Below are 20408 nucleotides of genomic sequence, written 5' to 3'. Positions count from 1 at the left end.
TCTTGGCTTGTGTCTAAAATTGGAACTCAATTTAGGTTAAATCTAGTTTAGTAAATGGTTCACAGTGTGTATTCTAGTCAGCTGATAACAATTATCATGTTTTCACATCACTGAAGACAGCATGTACTTTTGATTCAGTATCACCAGATTCATTTGTGCTCAGTCTGTTTCAGTGTGTTGCATTTCTTGTTCACTGTAAATTAATATGTGGCTCTAATCAAAATTAGTCAACGTGAATGAAATCCAGTGCTGTTTAATATGATTGCTGTGATACTTGCTATTGCTGTGTGTGATTAGCAGAATATATACTGAACTTTTCCAATGCATTACATGTTCAGTGCATTTGTGAAAGCAGACACTGTGCTTCACTCATTCCTTTCCAAAACCCATTTGAGAGGATTTTCTCACTAACAATGGCCGTCCTGCAAAGTGGCTGAGCTCTGCATTCCACTCCAGACCCCAGCTACATTTGTGTTTATATTTAAAGAAAGCCTGAGAAGCACTTGTCATGGTCCTCTCTCAAGGGTGCCACACTCTTTGTCTAATAGCTCTTAACCTTGATCTTGTTGCCATGCAACTCTAAAATCCTACTTTAGAGTTGCAATTCTTACTCTACATGACTAGTTTACTCTTCTTTATTAACAAATCAATTATTAACAGAACTTCTTTTGTGAAAAAGCACATGTTTTTTTCAACAAAAAATATCTGAAGAAGTCTCATCACTGAAAAGCAAGTGAAAAAAAAACACATAAATTGTGTTTTTGTTAGCACACCACTTCTTCTAGTTTTTTAAAATAGCAAAATACATAGCAACAAAGATGTCTAGAATGTTGTTGGGGTGGAAAGGCTCCTACATTTCATGTGATTCACAAAGTAGGAGTGGAGTTAGAGACCACTCTGTATTCTCAATTCATTCATTCTATGACGTGAATGCTGGATTTTCAATCTTTACCGTGTGGTTCAAAAGTTTGAGATTGGTAAAAATGTTTAATATTTTTGAAAGCAACCTCTCATGTGCACACAGTCTGCATTTGGTGAAAAATACAGTAAGTATTGCAACCAGATAATCACATTTTCAATGCAGGGTTAATTTGCTGCATAGTAACCACCCATCTCATTAGACCATGGCAATAGAGGAATGGCTGGATAGATGAAAGCACAGCACTGAATGAGAGCATTAATTTCCATATGTATTCATCTCATGACCTGCAGCAGTACAGACCTACGCTGTACCAGAGTAATCAGACAGCCTAATCATATTGGATATATTGGTGTATGTGTGTGTGTGTTTGTGTGTATGCTGTCTTGAAAGATGATAGAATAACACTTAATTTACACAGACTGTTCAAAGGGATGCACGGCAATATCTGGCTTAGTTGCATTTTTTTATAGTTTGTTTTACAGTTTCATTGAAAGGTTCATTACAGAACCTCAGTGAAGCATGGCTCACATAAAAAACTTGCAGAGATGGAAAAAAAAATCAGGCCTGGCTTATGCTGGCATAATTCTTAATATTGCTTGATGTACACTACTGTTCGAAAGTTTTGAACAGTAGTGTTGAAAAGTTTAGCAATTTCTGCACAATTAAATTAAATAATAAATAATAAATTTCAGTCATTTATAAAGTACTTAATAAGTGCAGTGCAAACACTTTGATTTTACATTTGATTGAATTTATGTTGTGATTTTTTATTAGCTAGTTCACTAGATCTGTACCATACAACACTACATGCTTAATTCAATTAATTACCTGATTTGAATGTATTATAAAGGTTTATAAATCTGTGCCTGGCTCTAGTATGTTACTGGTGTTGCTGTGCTGGTGTGTCGAGGCCACAGTGCTTTTATACGTGTTGTACTCCTGGCTCATCCCCACTGCTGTGCAGTTCAATGGCAGTCTGGCATTACTCTGGCACGATGTCATCATTGAGTGAGCTCTTGATACTCTGACCAGATCAACTCGACCACAGGTGACTCAGTCAGTCCTGGTTAAACACAGCTTTCTTGTACCTCTGTTCTTTATTTGCAATTATGGACAATGGGAGCTTAAGACTAAGGAAGTTTAACTATGTTAGACTTTTGAGGCCCATAAAGTATGCAAAGTCATCACCAGACTTTTATTCTTTGTTGTGACTAGCGTCTGCTGAAAGCAGTAAGGAAACGTGCAACGCGAGGTGACCCTCAGAGTGTGATCTCGGCCATTGATCATTTCTGCCGACACAACGAATGGGCTATGAACGTTGGAGATGAGAAAGGTCAGAGCACTGTTTTTATATTTACATTTGATCTTTTGTCAAATGATTTTCCTCAAGAATTTCAGGACAAAATAAATAAATAAATAAATTGCCAAATGTCAGCATACCATTTCATTTCCAAAATATATTATAAAAATATAAATAAAAAGTATTTCTATAGGAATCTGCATATTTTTATTTAATCAACTCAAATTCAGTAATTTGTGGAGCTTTTACTAAGCTGACTATAACTTTGTGATTTAACCAGTAACTGTTTTTTATGTATATTTGTGTGTATACATTCTCAGGCTCTATCCTGGACTCAGTGGTGAGTGAGGTGAACCCAGAGAAGGTCCTAGAGTTGGGCACATACTGTGGATACTCCACAGTGCGCATCGCTCGACTCCTTCCTCCTGGAGCTCGTCTGATAACACTGGAGTTCAATGTAGATTATGCTGCAATTGCCCGACAAGTAATCGCCTGGGCGGGTCTTGAAGACAAAGTAAGTGCCCTGTTCCTCCACAAACACATTGTTTAAATACAGTAATCCTTATTTACTCTCTGAACATCTATATATATTAAAAGGATAAGACTCATTTCTTGTTTATCATGCCTTGAGCTAATGTGTTACGTCATTAGATCCAGCTTGTAGAAGGTGCGTCTGAAGATTGGATCCCACGCATGAAGGAGCACTTTGGAATTGAAACATTTGATTTTGTTTTTCTGGACCACTGGAAGGACCGTTACCTCCCCGACACAAAATTAATGGAGGTGTGTTTGATTCTGACCACTGCAATCTCATTCAATCTCAGATACTATGGTGTCTCTTCCTGTAGCTCAAACAGTAGAGTATGGCACTATATCCAACATTTTTTCATCTTCGCTTTTTTTCCTCTTTCTTTGTTTGTAGGACTGTGGTCTGCTAAGGAAAGGCACCGTTCTGCTTGCTGATAATGTGATCTGTCCGGGAGTACCAGACTATCTTGAATATGTCCGGAATAGCCTTTCCTATAAAAGCTGCTATTTTAAATCCCATTTAGAGTACACCAAGGCAGAGGATGGCTTGGAGAAGTCTGTGTTTTTGGGCTAGAGATATAAAGGGATGATTCATATGCTTAAAAAGAGGACTTTTGCTCAGAGTTTGTGCTAAGAGACTTAGCATGAGATATAATTTAAATGGTTTATTATCATACATCCCCAAGATGTATTGTGCTTAAAATCTGTAAATCAGGACGCAGAGTTTTGCATATTACTTGACCAAACAACAGGCTTTTACCACTCTGTACCACTAGAGGGTAGGATCACATTTCAAATGGCTAAATGGAATATGTGGTTTTGTCTAGACCAGACACCTCTTATAGCTTAACCAGAAAAGTTTATGTGCAAAATCAAACCATTTTATACAAATAACTTTGTAATACACATTTTTGCATTTGTACAGAAAATGGGGGCTTTGTGGGTTATTTTTAAGTTGTTCTGTAATAACTGAAGCAATGCCCTTTTGTGTTTATGAATTTACACGTCAGCAGTGATGATAATGACAATGGCAATGGCATTTAGAGTGTGCTAATTTGATGGATTTTTGCAGAATTGATAATACCATATATGGATTGTAGTTTTATTTGTTAATTTGTTTTCAAAACATTTGGTGCACATTCTTGTATGCTTTTTACTAGTTTTTAGGTTTTACTATAAATGGACTAATTGATTTCTTGCATTCATTTTTTTTTTTATTCATTTACGTTTTAAAGGTAATATTTTTATTACTATTTTACAGTAATTTTTTTCTTATTTTTCCTATTTCCCTTGTCGTTAACTAAGTTCTAAAAACACATTTTCATTCACAGTTTCTTATTCATTTATTTATGACCAAAGAGTGTTGTCTCAAAACACAAGACTATAAATATATAGCAGACAATTTTATTTTATGTTTGGATCTCTCACTCAGATTTTATAGTGTGCCATAAGACTCATATCCCACAAGTAGAATTGACAGCTATAAATCTTTTATAGCATTCCAAATTAAATGCTACAGCCCATTAAAATATACCTTATGATTTATCATAGATGAAACATCCCTTAATAAAATACATCATTTCATCAAGTAATGAAATAGTACAGCCACATAGTTGAACACAATTCATCCACAAGCATACTAATAAATAAATGACAATATTTCAAGCACCTTAAATGATCTGTGGACAGGGAATAGCCTACTTGTGATCACTGGTTTGCTTTAAATTTGAATAGAAATGACATTAATGTATTTAAATAATTCATTCATAACGTAAAGCAAAAGATATCCGGTGAAAAAAAAAGTGACCAAAGTGATGAGTCGGTCAGTATGTTGGTGGGGATGTAAAAACCCATTAGCCCATATATAGCCATGTGTTTCAGTGATGGTGTTATTATGGACAAGAGTAAGGCTATACACTACCATTAAAACACACGTGACCGTGAGGTCAACTAGATTATCTGTCTTTATGAGAAAAAACATAGAAGTAATTGCAAAATGTAGAAAACAAAGCATATAAATCGTTATGATGAGACCCCAGATTGTTATGTAAAAGCAGACGGACTGAATGCAGAGAACTATTTCCAGCAGTGTTCACATTAAGAATATATACGGGTCCATCTCTCTCAGAGGCTTCTCAAATGCATGCATGTGGTAATCCCAATCTGTGCCCATTAGTGCACACTGAGAGAGAGCGAGTGGGAGTGTGTGTGTGAGAGAAAGAGAGAGAGAGAGAGAGAGAGAGAGAGTAAGGGAACGAGACAGAGTGAGGGGGCTTTTAAAGGATTTGACAGTGATTTGTAGAATCACAGTTGTGGAATGTTTGGGCATTTCCACCTTTTCCCGCATTTTATAGTTTACTAAAGCTCTGGATGCTTTCTATATTAAAATCTCGTCTTAATCCAAAGAATCTTTAAATTGTCTTTGTGTGTGAGAAGACTGTGGGCATTTTAAGATGAGAGCCGAAGACTCGGATGCTGTGGACGTATACTGTCGTGCTTCAAAACCATCAAACTTCAGTTCCAGATGGGCGCGCACTGGCATCAGCTGCAGTCGGTGAGACATTTTAAGGAAGCGAATAAATTAAAAATCGTTGTGTCAATAAATTTACGTAAAATGTTACGATGTTGTAAAGATGTCTGTTCAGGTAACGCGATAAATAATTAAGAGGGATTAGTGCTGATGTTCCCTTCAACACTTAATCAAACGCGCTCGCGCGTGTGTGTGTGTTAGTGTCTTCCCGCAGGAACTTCTGCTTTCAATCCAAATATAGCACTTTTTACGCTCACCTGTTGCTGAATATGCATCAGTTAATTTACATAAAATATTAATATGCATGCCTATACATGCCCTCTATTCTCAGCGGTCAGCTAAGTGCGAAGACGTGCAAGTGAGTTCATTTTCTAGAGGACAGAGACTTTGGGTTGAAACATAACTTTAAGAATAATTATAAAAATAAAAAAAACTTGGTCGATCAAATGTAAAATCAATTATAAAATTACATTTCGGTATTTTTCCAGACTTTTGTACTTCCTTGAATATGGTGTCAGTAGGTTTTTATGTGTAACTAAATATAAAGGATGTAAAACAATATGCACCCTTTACAAAAAATTACCATGGCAATACCATGTCTTTCGACACTGCGATGATGGCAATACCATGGTATCACTTTCAATATCAATGTGCCATGGTATATGAATATGTGACCAATCTGTTTGGTACATTTTTCATTTTCTGTTAAATATTTCTGGTGGAACAAATGGAATGGGAAAAATGGAAATCAAAGCCTAAATCCTTGGCTTAAAAAAGATTCAAAATAAATAAATAAATAAATAAATAAATAAATAAATAAATAAATAAATAAATAAATATAAAAGTTATGTTATGGACTGGAAAAATGTGTATTTGTAAAAATGATTTTATATTAATATAAATGAACTAAAATAAATAGGCATCATAATTTATCACATCTTTAATCAAATCTATTGACACAAATAGATAAAGTGCTATATATAAAAAAAAAAAAAAAAAAAAAAAAAAAAAAAAAAAAAAAAAACCTAAGTGTCTTTTGGATGTTTTCTTTCCATAAGTCTGAAACACTTTATGAAAAGCCAAAAAGCCCAAAATCTAAAAATTGACAGGTGCATGAAAAAACTGTGTTTTTGCCTGCAGTGTCTCCCCTTAAAAATCTTTCTACAAATTATTCTACTTTATAAAGTATATATTATATACTGTAGTTATTTTATTTAATAAAATGTATTATATTTAATTGAAAAGGTTTCCTCAGCAGTTTTTAATTTAATCTTAATATCAATGAGTGTGGGTCAAGAGGTCAAATATTCAGCTGCTCTATCACACATTCTATCTGCAAAGCAATGTTGTCGCAAGGTATGTTTTATACATATTTTCATGTATACCTTCTGTCTCATTTCTTCATAGGAGACACAGGTAGAGAAGAAAGCATTGTGCTGTAGTAGAACCAGCCACTTGCATGGCAGCAACTATGACATCACAGCACCACGCATCATCACTATGTCATCACCGCAGGATCAGCGGGGCACCCGGGCAACACGTGGGCTCCTTGGTTCATGTCATGTGGATAGTGATGATGGGATTTACTCCAGAAACCTGGGCCTCCTCAGAAACCCAACCTCATTCCATAAAGATAGAGGGTGACATCACTCTGGGAGGCCTTTTTCCAGTGCATTCCAGGGGCCCCGCTGGTGTTCCATGTGGGGAAATCAAGAAGGAGAAAGGGATCCATCGTATGGAGGCCATGTTGTATGCACTAGACCAGATCAACAGCGACCCTGACCTGCTGCCAAACATCACTCTGGGTGCCAGGATACTGGACACGTGCTCCAGGGATACGTATGCGCTGGAACAGTCCCTCACCTTTGTCCAGGCCCTCATCCAGAAGGACAACTCAGATGTCCGATGTTCCAATGGAGAACCGCCTATCATCCCAAAACCGGAGCGAGTGGTAGGGGTCATCGGGGCTTCGGCCAGCTCAGTGTCCATAATGGTGGCCAATGTTCTTCGTCTATTTGCGGTGAGAGAGATCTTTTTAGCTAACTTAATTTTAATGAACTACATTTTCTTGATTCCTTCAGTTTCAGGCTTCAGAAAGGGTTCAAGGCAGGTGGGGAAAAAATACTATTATAAATCACCATACTTTCCCTAGCAGCTTATTATTGACAGTACATTAAGACAATTGTCTCGTATTATTGTAAATTTTCTGAAATTTTTTATTGCAAATGAGGGAGTTGCCTAATTAAATATGCACTCATCTGCATACATTCCAGAACAGAAATCTGAACATTAGATAAAGCCAAGTTTAAATTTCTTAAGGGAAATATTTCTTTTTATCACTTCATAAATCAGAACCTTCAGAATATAGATAGGAATAAAACTGCAAAGTTTGGGGCAATTGAAGTGAGGATTTCATACACAATGCATGAGAAAAAAGCGAATTTTGAGAAAAGAGCCTTTGTGTTGTATTTGAAATCATTGTCATTGGATTCCCTTCTGTTTTGTGAGGAGCTCTTGCATGGTGTTGCTGCAAGACTGGAATCTGCAGCACTGCAGATAGGGCTAGTGCTACAGGAAGTATAACTAATTCTGTTAAAAGGTTTGGATTGTGTTTCAGCTCACTGGCCTCTCAGCAAGAGCTTCTTAAACAATATAGATTCTTCCTTTATTTTGTTCTGAGAGAGAGTGCATCAGATTTTCCTTGAAGTGAAAAGCAGTTTTGCATTGTGCACACCATTGACCTGTGTCTTTAAAACATTGACAACCACGAAGGTGAAATATGCTGTGTGCATGTCATTTAATTTCAAATCCCTTCTCATTTTCAGATCGTCATTCAGCTTGCAAATCCTACACCTGAGCTACATTCAATTTCATTCCGCCCTCTGCCACTTTTTATCATTTTTTTATTTATTCATTTTAATCGTCAGTGTGTGGTCACTGCTCTAGGCTGTATGTGTTTTTGTGTGTGAGCTGATAACCTCACCCAGGAGTTATCTGCAATCATTTTCAGTCATCACAGTTTCAGAGAAGATAAACAATTCACAAAAAATGTCTTAGTCAGAGCTCAGTTAGGTTTCTCTCAGGACATTATACCTGGAATTTTGTGCATCCTAATCATATTTTACTGTGGTAATTCATTACTTTTAGTGATACATTCTGGAATGGATAGCTAAAACAATCATATCTAAAAAAAAAATTGCCTTTTGAGAATATTGGAAATTATTCCAAAGGAACCTTGAGAAATATTTGCTGGATTAAAAAGCATCGCCCGGACTTGCAAAAATCTTGATATTTATATATTTCCTCTGAAAGGCAAAACACTACACTATTGTTTTTTTCATGTAGTTGTCAATTATTAGATTTTGGATTATTTTTTGCTTCCATAACATCTTAATCTTCTTCTTTTGCATCAAAAATTCTTTTATTTTGTTATACTTTTTCTATTTGCTTCTGTATATTTCAATTAGAATACATATCTTTAAAGCAAGCTTTTTTTTCCCTCATTCACTGAACCAGAATTCTCCAATTTAACAACACTTATATACACCAAACTACTAGTTTTATTCTTTATTTTGTTATCTATATTTTGAATGTATTCACAGAGGGAGTTGTTCATATATAATTTGTCTGATTTATATGTTACTTTAATTCCTTAAAGCAGATTTCTGGTTGTTGACAGTATTTTCTGATATATGGACTGATATCTAAAATCCTCACTGTAGCCTATAATTTTAATATGTAAACAAAATGAAACAAGAATTTCAAACATGGCATTATCCAGTGTTCAGATTTGCAAATTAGTGCATATTTAGACATCGCCTCATTTTCCTATTTTAACATAACATTTCAGAAAACCTGTAATGCGAAACAATTATCTTAATGTACTGTGATTAACCAGCTGGGGAAGTATGATGATATCTACTGTATTATAAAAAAAATTGTACCCTGTTTTACCCTGGTGTAATGCCAAGTTGTTTTTTCCATCATTAAAACTATAATTTCAACCAAACAGCTAATTCGATTCATAATGTTTAGTGCAAAATGTCAAATACAATTAAAATCTTAAAGTCTTATAAATAAAATTAATAGTTTAATAATATAATAGTTTAAAACGATTCATTAAAAAGCACAGTGTGTATGGACATACCACAAATATTAAATCACACAGAGATTAAAAATGTAGAAAGCATCAAAGTGTCATCTTGAATCTTTTTCTATAAATGCTGATCTTCATATTAGTTTATGTCCATGTTCTTTACTGAGTTCTGGCAAGTAGAAACTGAGGATGGCAGATATTAACTACAGCATTACGGAGGATCTGCTCTCCATTAAAGCCCACTCACCAGCTCAGACTCCTGATGGGAAATTACACATGAGCCCAAAAATGCAGCTGCCCTGTTATCAGCTACAAGCAGCTTCTGCTCTGTTGCTTTAGCTGAATGAATGTGGAACTTTAGCAGATTGATTGACACGGACAGATAGCCAGCCTTTATGGGTGGCACTTAGTCCCTTGGTCTCACATTCTCTTAATAATATTATTCACAAATCCAGAAAATTTTGTTTTAACGACAACACAAGATGTCTTCCCACAGACAAACATACACCAACCATTCTATATCTGATGCATTTGGTAGGTGTATGACATTCGGCCTTAAGCAGATTTTTGTATAATTGGATTAAGTGCAATCTAAAAATTTAATGAGTACAAGTTTTTTCTTTTCTTAATTGGATTTTATCTTGCAAAGCTGTCACTTTTAAAAGAATAATTTGGAATTTCCTTAAAAAACAAAAACCTTTTATCATTATATTGTAAATCTTTAATAAATCATGGAGTATCCTATACTAAAATAATAATAATAATAGTAGTAATAATAATAATAATAATAAATGTCAGGCAACCTAAAATGTATTTTAAATGAACGTTTTTTTTTAATTGGAAATATTATTTAATCTGGATGAATCAACCTGAATATTTTGGGTTATATCCGGCCACCAGTGAAATTCACTTTTAAGGGTCAGATCATGACAAAATAAAGCAGATGTTCATATTTTCACAAGAATAAATGCTTAGGGAACATATGTTGAAACACTTCCAGGAAATGTTTGCATGTGATTGCTGTTAATGTTGACATGACTCAAGTGTGGAAAGGCTTGAAGGCTGTAATGTTTATGGTGCATAGCAACAAATCAGTATCAGTAAATGTTTTAGCAACAACCTCCTATATCCATTTTTTCCTTTGTATATTTGCATTCTAATGTTTTAGAATTGCATTTGGATGGGGAATGCATTGCAAACTTTGAATATTGTTGTTTCTCATGCACGATGTAACAAGTGTCTGGACAGTCATGGGTGTTCAACAGTGTTGATCCACAGACTGTAATGTATATGTTGTATGATGGGGGAGGGGCGGTTTAAATCTGTCGTAGCATGTGAGCTAGTAGAATTAAATATATTGTATGGCTTATGGCTGAGAAATGGCAACCTTGTCTCTTGATCTGTCTCTCTCCCTCTGTGCTTAACGTAATTTGGCTAAAACCCCTCTAATCCTTCCAGATAATCTGTCAAATGGTCCTCTCCCTCTTCTCTCCTTCTCCGGTCTGTATCCACCTTTTCCTCACAGTCCGCTGGCCTGCTTCTTTAAAGAACCTTTTATTAAGCCACACAGGCTCGGCAGACATTAGTCTGTGCAAAGCCTAGTCCAGTGACATCAGCTGCGTCATTAAGAAACTAGCACAACAGTAAATTAATCTTCTCATCCTTTTTTTTTTTTTTAACAAACAAATGCTTTAATAGTGGTAGCTCGTGCCATATGTATTTCCCCAGGATTTTTTTATGAGCTACAGCAAACTCTATCACTAATGCTAGGGTTGTTTTGCTGTAGGAGGCTTGCTAGGACAATATTACTACAACAAATGTGCAAAGTTGTAAATAAATCAAAGTTTATTGGAATATGTGTTATGCAAAATTCACAAAATTATGTGAAATTTACTAGCAATTACTGAGTGAATTTTTTCTACACCAGTTGCTTTTGTGTGTAGACAGTATCTTAGACCTAGTATTTCCAGATATGTTGTCTATTGTCGCTCTGCCATCAGAAATAGTCTCCAGGCGACCTTTTTTTTCGAATCAGTATTTTTGAACAAACTGGTGAAGTGAATGATTCAGTGACACTTATTTTGTTATCTGAAACACAAATAGCTTCATCCAAAATTGCATACTCGAGTAGGCAATTGTTTCAAATAAGTACTAACTTTGTAACCACTGAAGAAGCATGTTCTATATGGTATGAATGTAATCTTGACATACTATATCCATCATTATGTGATCAACCAGCATCTGTTACATTGCTTTAGTGCCATTCACAAATCCTCTCCCATGGCCTTGTGGGCTAGTGAAATTGCACTGACTTTTTGCAAACACTTTTATGAATACTGTGAATGACATACTACTCATATTGTTTTTGCCTACTGTATGAATGTCGCCAATGTTTTGCACAATTCAGTTGAGTAAATGTTTTAATGATTCACTAAAAAGACAGTCACTTGTTGTCACCTACTGGTGTAGCAATGTGACATAAACCCCCAACACTTAATGAACAAACCTGCAAACAGATGTAATGATACAAAGAGTAAAACATGCATTTCAGCAAAATGTTCATTATCCTGATGTGTAATTGAATTTATCTGTTTACAAAAGCCAGTAAAATCATTTTTGCAGATCAGAGATATTCATGATGTTCACAATTTTTGCAGCAGCTACATGTATGTGAAAAGGGCGCAAAGTAAGTCCTGTTGCTCACTGATGTGTTATGTATCTTCCATTTCACAGATACCTCAGATCAGTTATGCTTCAACAGCACCTGAGCTTAGTGACAACAATCGCTATGACTTTTTCTCCCGAGTCGTGCCGCCTGATTCCTTCCAAGCCCAGGCGATGGTAGACATCGTCAAAGCCATGGGCTGGAACTATGTTTCTACTCTGGCATCTGAGGGCAACTATGGAGAGAGTGGTGTAGATGCTTTCATCCAGATATCCAGGGAAGCAGGTACAGAAAACTGAATTGTGTGTGTGTGCTTTAGTTGTAGCTTAATTTACCCAACCCTAATTTTCCATAACTGAAGTGGAATTTATCACAGTCTATCCCAGGATTTAACACGTCTGGTGTTGTATTTGATGAGGAAAGAGGATAATGATCAGGCCATAAAACATAAAGGTTTCATGTGCATAATGATCAGGCCATAAAGGTTTCATGTGATTTTCTCTGTGTAAACAAGTTACTAGTCACCTAGATGTAATGATAGATATGCTACAGACTGACCTGCATGTCATATTCAGTTAAAATACCTTGCAATCAACATTCTTTTATTAATGTCCTTCAAGTCCTTCAGAACTGTCTATCCTTTTATATTTTTAATCAGGAGGTCTTTGCATCGCACAGACTATTAAAATTCCTAGGGAGCCAAGACCAGGAGAGTTTGACAAGATCATCAAAAGGCTAATGGAGACATCCAATGCCAGAGGGGTTATTATCTTCGCTAATGAAGATGACATCAAGTGAGTAGTCTTGCAGTAGTAAATCTGAATCTCTCTGAGGCAGGAGCTATATATAAAAAAAAATTATATAATTTATTTCTATGATGGCAAATCTGTGTCACATGATCCTTCAGAAATCATTCTAATATGCTGATTTGGTGCTCAAGAAACATTTCTTATTATTATCAATGCTGAAAACAGTTTTTATTCAGCAGTAATCAACAGATTCCTAACTACTGTATAATGGATCTGATTTTCCTCATCCTTATTAAACCTGCCTTTTGTGAGTTGTCTGATATTTCTGTATTCTTTTATTGTAGGCGTGTCCTGGAAGCAGCAAAAAAAGCCAATCTTACAGGTCACTTTTTGTTTGTGGGATCTGATAGCTGGGGAGCAAAAAACTCACCCATTCTAAACCTGGAAGATGTGGCTGAGGGTGCGGTTACTATCCTCCCCAAGCGGGCATCCATTGATGGTATGAAATGATAGCACAGGCCATTGTAAAATCAGTGAAGGCTTGATAATTAAAAGAGAAAATCTAAAATCCATCTAAATGCAGTGTTAGGTAACATTTTCGTACTTATAAGGATAGTTCAACCAAAAACACTGTAATCATCCATGTCATTCCAAACCTGTATCCAGTTTTTTTTCTGTGAAAGTGAAACACAAACATTTTTGAAGAATAGTTATGCAGCTTTTGCTATACAACTATAGTTGGAAATGACAAAGAAAACACAAAAATTCTGCTTATGTGTTCCATAGAGAGAAAATAACCGCTCAAGGTTTTGTAATGATTACACAAATGTTAAATTTTTTCATGCCCCTTTAATCTGTTTCTCAGGGTTTGACCAGTACTTCACAACAAGATCACTGGAAAACAACAGGAGGAACATCTGGTTCGCTGAGTTCTGGGAGGATGACTTTAAATGCAAACTGACACGGCCTGGAATCCGAGGCAACAGCGGGCTGAGGAAATGCACAGGCAAGGAAATTGCTCCAAATTGCTCCCATAAAAGCAGTAGTACTTGAATTATCATAGGTTCATATGCCTTTAAGACGTGTAAAGCACATCTAAGTTGATTATTCCCTCAACAAAGCTTTTAGATTCCTGTCTTGTTGCTTTCTGTCTTTCAGGAGAGGAACGAATCAGCCGGGATTCGGCATATGAGCAGGAAGGGAAGGTGCAGTTTGTGATTGACGCCGTGTACGCCATGGCCTATGCACTCCATAGCATGCACATTGACCTCTGTCCAGGTTCGATGGGCATTTGTGACAAAATGGACCCGGTGGATGGAAGAATGCTGCTGAGTTACATCCGTGCCGTCAATTTTAATGGTAAGCCTTCTCAAGGACAGAGCTGAAGCATGTGAGCCATTCCAAACATTGCGAAGAGACCTTGAAACAGTCCGAACTTCAGTAATGGGTTTGCATTCATACAGTGCAAGACTTATGAACATCACAGGAATTTAAATGTCATTTTATTTCCGAGGAACGCTTTTGTTTGAATCTGCCAGGAAGATTACACATAATAAACAATCTCAAATCGAAGGTTTGAGATTTTATTGTGAGACTGACAGGTGAAAATAGGTGCAGAGTAGTTTCCACGAGAGGGAAAAGGCCAGAAACGAAGCTGCTGTTTCCAAGGAGGAGGGCTGTGAGTCCCATGGGTTAGTCAGAGTGGGGCGAGAGAGGTCAGCATTCAATCCCAGCCTGAAGAGATCCACTAATGCACAATACAGCAGCGCACATACTTGTTTTAACCCCCTCCACTCGTCTCTCTCCTTGTCTTTCATTCTCCCTAGGGCAGCCTCTCTCCAAACACAAGGCGCATTTCTTTTTTCAGTGCTATCATTTGATGAAAATCCCTTTTCTTTCCGTTACTCGCTCCTGAGAGATTTCTGTGAAAAGCACAGCTATTCAGTTTACGCACAGTGGACGTCCTCACGCTCTTCTATGGAATTCTTTTCTGCTTTGAAAGCTTAAGGGGAACAAAACACGCCGCATGGAGACCTTGCCCCTCATGATTTGCGGTTTATAAATCGAAAGGAACATGAGATTAAGTTTGCGTTGTTGTGACATCTATCTCCGCAGAATTACATCTGAGAACACTATATTTTCTTGTAAGCAAAAAAGTCACCTTTAAAGTTACATTTGACAATTTTACTTTAAAATCAAAGGGTGTGCCAAAACATGTATTTCTACACATTAGTGCAATTTTATGCCCTTGAAGTGGGTCGTTTCTATTCTCTTGTTTCAAATGATTGCATTTGAAGTAATAAGTAGTGATGTTGAATTTCAAAACCCTGTGTTTACTCTGAGGCAGTGCTGGGACAGGTGTGATGTTTAATGAAAACGGTGATGCCCCAGGACGATACGATATCTTCCAGTACCAGCTTTCTAATACCACCAACTCGGGATATAAAATCATTGGCCAGTGGACCAACCACTTACGACTCAATGTAAGCGTGTTAAGCCCCTTGGTAGATTGCAACATTTTTGAATGCATGTTATTGAAATTTTCCTCTCTTTTCTGTAAGGCTGAAGACATGCAGTGGTCTGGAGGGGATAAACTGGTTCCAGACTCGGTTTGCAGTTTTCCCTGCGAGTCTGGGGAGAGGAAGAGGATGGTGAAGGGTGTGCCGTGCTGCTGGCACTGTGAGCTATGTGACGGCTATCAGTACCTCCTGGATGAGTTTAACTGCGATACGTGCCCCTTTGACATGAGGCCCACTCCTAACCGCACAAGCTGCCGTCCCACTCCCATCATTAAGCTGGAGTGGAGCTCTCCGTGGGCCATCATCCCAGTATTTCTGGCAGTGCTGGGCATTCTTGCTACATCTGGAGTCATCATCACCTTCATCCGCTTTAACGATACCCCCATAGTCCGCGCTTCGGGCCGAGAGCTCAGCTATGTTCTCCTGACAGGCATCTTCCTCATCTATCTTATTACCTTTCTCATGATCGCTGAGCCGAGCACGGTGGTCTGTGCATTTCGCAGGCTGTTTTTGGGGCTGGGCATGAGCATCAGTTATTCTGCCATGCTCACCAAAACAAATCGGATCTACAGGATCTTTGAGCAGGGAAAGAAATCAGTCACACCACCAAAATTTATCAGCCCGTCATCCCAGCTGATCATCACATTTATTTTGATCTCAGTACAGGTGTGTGTGTGTGTGTGTGTTTGTGTGTGTGTATATATATATATATATAAATATATATATATATACATATGATAAATTTACATTTCTTCATTTAGCAGATGCTTTTATTCAATCAAAGCATGTTACCAGACCTTGAGCAACATGCATTTTGAAGGTGAACTATTGTTTTTCCTCATTCAGTAAAAGTTTTATATATTCTCTTATAATATGTAGCTTTATTATATTCCCATATGTGATGAATTAATGTTTTGGGGTATTCATAAGTGTTCAACAGATTTTTTGCAATTTTGTTTGTTGAAAATGAAAATTATTATTATTTTTAACAATACATTATTTTATTTATATAATAATTAACATATAAAAAGTGGTCTGTAATAATAGCTCAACATGAGTCAATGTTAATTTAAATTATTTGCATAATAATCTATGCTTAACTTACTCTTGTTCAGAGTAACTGCTGTGCAAGATGTTTACAGGGTTGTCACTCTGCTCTATGTTCCCGAAAGACATTTTTGTCTGAGAACTTCTTGTGCATTGAATAATTAATGAAGCAATATTTTGAGTGTAGCGTGGAGGTGCAGTAATTTCACTGAAAGCTCTTCACTTTTTTGGTGTTCCATTAACGTTGTTAATGCATATTTTTTGAGGAAACATTAAGAAACATGGTCTCCTTCACAAAGTTGCTCAGAGAATTGTTGGAGTTGAAGTCTTGTAACTTAGAAATACAGACATTAATCTTGTATAAACATTCATTCCTACCTCTCTTCTGCTCACAGCTCCTGGGTGTTTTCATTTGGTTTGGAGTGGTTCCCCCTCACACGACTGTCGACTTTGATGAGTTACGTCCCCCCAACCCTGAGTATGCACGTGGGATCCTGAAATGTGATATGTCAGATCTGTCTCTGATTGGCTGTCTGAGCTACAGTATGGTGCTGATGGTCACATGTACAGTCTATGCCATTAAGAGCAGAGGGGTTCCTGAGACCTTCAATGAGGCCAAACCCATCGGCTTCACCATGTACACCACCTGTATCATCTGGCTGGCCTTTGTGCCCATATTTTTTGGCACATCACAATCCACAGAAAAGGTAAATTGTTAATATAATATAGATTTTAATAGGCAATAACTCAATAGTTGTACTTTTTGTTTTTCCGTTACTACATATTTTACTATGTAAAAACACATTAAAATTAGACCTAAGGATACATTTAAAACAATCATATCATTTTCGTACTAACTACAGTATTTTGCATTTAATTTAACTAATATTACTGGAGATACATGTGTCACATACATTGCAATCATTTCACTATTGCTTGACTATTTATGGTTGGGTCTTTTGCCATATCTGTTCCTAGATGTAGTCATTCATATAAAATCCTGAGTCTTGCTACCTTGATATTAGTGTAGAAGATTCACTAGTGCCTGATATTAACCTGTCATACAGGAATATGATCTTTACCCTGAGAGTGTCTAGACATGCATTTCACTAGATTAGACGGTTCTGTTTCAGTTAATGATGCTGCAACATTTTCTTGTGAATGCTTGAACCATAATCAGATAATAGAAACCTAAAAAACTGTATCTAATATCAGGTTAACTTAATTGCTATTTAATTGTGGTGCCGTTTTGTGTTGGCCTAAAAGCTGTTCGGGTGCTAGCCACACTTCATGCATTTAGTCATTCAATTTTTCACATCTATTCATTCTGTGGGGGATGGTTTTGCTTACAAAGCACAGGGATTTAAAAATGGAAAGTATACTCTGACTAATAGAGAGGTCTTTTAGTGGCCGGTCAACCGCAAAGCTTTTGGCCCTCAGGTGGTCTTCAAGTCTTTTCATTTCTTGTAAATGAAAAGAAGAGCATGGAAGAATAAAATACCAGACTATACAGCGGGCTGCAGTATATATTTATGTGCTGCTATCTTACATTTTATCATATTGAGTTTAGATTTTGAAGTATAGTTTGCTTATCTTTATATTTCTAATAAGGGGAAAAAAACTGTTTTACCATCACAGCTTCTTGTGTGACATTTTTAACAGCATTTTAAACTTAAAGCAGTAATTATTTGTTGTATGCTGCATAATCTCATGAAATATAAAAGATCCCTATTACAGTATTTATATATCATAAGTGAACTAAATTAAATAAATAACTCACATTGCAATAAACACATGATATAAGGAGTCGGTTTTTTGGTTCGCAATACACATGCATAAACTGATGGAATTATTTGCACGTGGCTGATTTCAGCGCTTTGTCTTACATGATTAATAATCATTATACTGATTTCCAGGAAATGCATTGTGACAATCAACAGAGTTTATATATATGTGTAATGTGCAGTGATATCTCAGTGCTAAAGCCCTGACGGCTGATCTAAATCATGTGATAGGTCATGGCTGAGGCCAGGCTAAAATATTACTCTTAATCTTTTTTCTGCCCTGAACCAGATGTTCATTCAGACCACCACGCTGACCGTGTCCATGAGTTTGAGCGCCACGGTGTCCCTGGGCATGTTGTACATCCCCAAAGTCTATGTCATCATCTTCCACCCAGAGCAGAATGTTCAGAAGCGCAAGCGCAGCTTCAAAGCCGTGGTCCAGGCAGCCACCGTTTCCACTCATCTCTCACAGAAATCCAGCGACAAGCAGAACGGAGAGACCAAAGTTGAACCAGATAGATCCAAATAAAGACCAAGTATTTGTTTATTAACAGAAATATAACATGTGCTATCTGTGTTCAGGGCTGTGTACATCTTAATGAAGTAGTCTGAGAAATAGTCAAGGCAAACTGCTGCTTGCTAAATCATTCATTTTGCAACCACTAATGGATGAGGATCACCAGAAGATGCGCTGATTTTTTTTTTATATCTGCAATACAAGAGTCTGGGTGAGAAAAACACTAATATAATGTGTAAATGAATAGTACAATATGTGCAGAAATTAGAGGATCAATGGATTCTTTGTGATGTGGAACTCTCACATCAGCTTTGAGACTGAAAATATGTGTTCCCTTTAATATTTCCCTTGTCATCACGGCATCACCAATTGAGTTAAAATTATAGATTCATGAATTGATGACGAAGAAGACATCAGTGTCCATACAGGGTCCCTTTGGAGAAAAAAAAACAACAAAAAACAATAGAAAATTTCTTCCACCAGCATTTTTTGAAGGACTAAGTGTTTGTATCTGATGTGTCCAAATGAAATCGGACTTAAACTTGGGCACACATCAGTGAGACACGTTCAGTTTCAATGTCATATCCATCCTTGTCCCCTTATCCTAAATATATATCATAAAAGATCAAACGAGACTATCAGAGCTACAAAGACAATGTTGGGATCAGATGTGTTTCAACAGCTGGAGTGAACACTCTTTGAACTCTTTGCTTTTAAAAATGTGCCATAACTTTTTTTCAAAATAAATGTTTTAAGTGTCTTGTGTGCAGTCCTCATAGGCAATATCCTGTATTCTTAAACATATTTATTAAAAATTATAGAAAAGCTATGACAATCTGTAATGAAACAACAAAGTTTTGGTCAGAGGTTTTATGTTTCCTTGAGCTTACCAAGTGATACTGTTTTTAAACCAAATATATTCTATTGATAAGTATTTATTGGTTAATTTAAATTAAAATCATAACATTTTAGAGACTGAGATCCTTTTATGTCACATGCAGCTGGCTTTCAGCGAAAGTTACTCGTATCTTAGTAAAGCGTGGGGAGGGGGACCATGCATTTTAGTTTAATTACTTGTACCACTTCAAGAAGCAGTTATTATTAAATGATGACCATGCAGTTACTGTAAACTCAGGTTCTAAGTTGGCTTAGTTAGCCTTGATATTTTTTGTTGATGTCTTGTTTTAATTTAAGAAATATAAAAGAGCACTGGAATAAAAATGTATTGATTGAATGCATGTTGGAAAAATGATTTAATAAAAACCTGAAAAAATTAAGTGGAAATTGAAGAAATCATGTTACTCTATAGAAACCAGTATGATTGTGAAAGTTTCTTGTTCTCATAGTGTTTTAAAAGAAAATTACATACAATGGTTCTGTTACTCTGGGGATTGCCAGTAACCTCTATTACTCTATGAAAGCATCACTGTTGAACTAGAACTAGGCTTGGACTGTTTTTAAGCAATTTTTGGGCAAACAAAAAGAGAGAAAACATGCTTTTTATAGACATTAAATGTAAGGATAGAAAATAATTGTCATGTTTATACAATTTGATTGACTGCTGTATGATTTCTCCAGTTCTTTTGCTATAGTATGCTATGTAGGTGTTTAGAAATAGCTGAAAAATGTGGAAAATTGATAACATGGTCAAGAAACTTGGAACTAGTTCATAACCGTGCAATTATAGGATGATTGTGAACCAATCAGAATCAAACTTCAGCAGTGTTGGTGAATGAAATATATGAGACACA

The 20408-nt window shown here is 36.4% G+C and overlaps 2 protein-coding genes across 2 annotated transcripts; both read left to right on the top strand.

Moving 5' to 3' along the window:
- The first annotated feature begins 1799 nt into the window (after nt 1–1799).
- On the top strand, nt 1800–3324 carry comtb (catechol-O-methyltransferase b). The gene is given in 5 exon segments (XM_042734097.1): nt 1800–1970; nt 2138–2255; nt 2543–2736; nt 2874–3005; nt 3145–3324. Coding segments are annotated over 5 exon segments (795 nt in total).
- Nucleotides 3325–6739: 3415 nt separating this feature from the next.
- Nucleotides 6740–19882, top strand: grm6b (glutamate receptor, metabotropic 6b). The gene is made up of 10 exons (XM_042734098.1): nt 6740–7300; nt 12110–12326; nt 12700–12835; nt 13135–13289; nt 13656–13796; nt 13949–14149; nt 15134–15273; nt 15352–15975; nt 16752–17063; nt 18430–19882. The coding sequence occupies exons 1-10, from the start codon at nt 6740–6742 to the stop codon at nt 18667–18669; spliced, it is 2727 nt and encodes a 908-aa protein (XP_042590032.1). The 3' UTR covers nt 18670–19882.
- Nucleotides 19883–20408: the final 526 nt, after the last annotated feature.

Source organism: Cyprinus carpio, chromosome B11 (genome assembly GCF_018340385.1).
Source record: "Cyprinus carpio isolate SPL01 chromosome B11, ASM1834038v1, whole genome shotgun sequence".
Taxonomy (NCBI): Eukaryota; Metazoa; Chordata; class Actinopteri; order Cypriniformes; family Cyprinidae; genus Cyprinus; species Cyprinus carpio.
The sequence above is the reverse complement of the archived record's forward strand: the minus strand, read 5'-3'. Positions and strand labels throughout refer to the sequence as shown.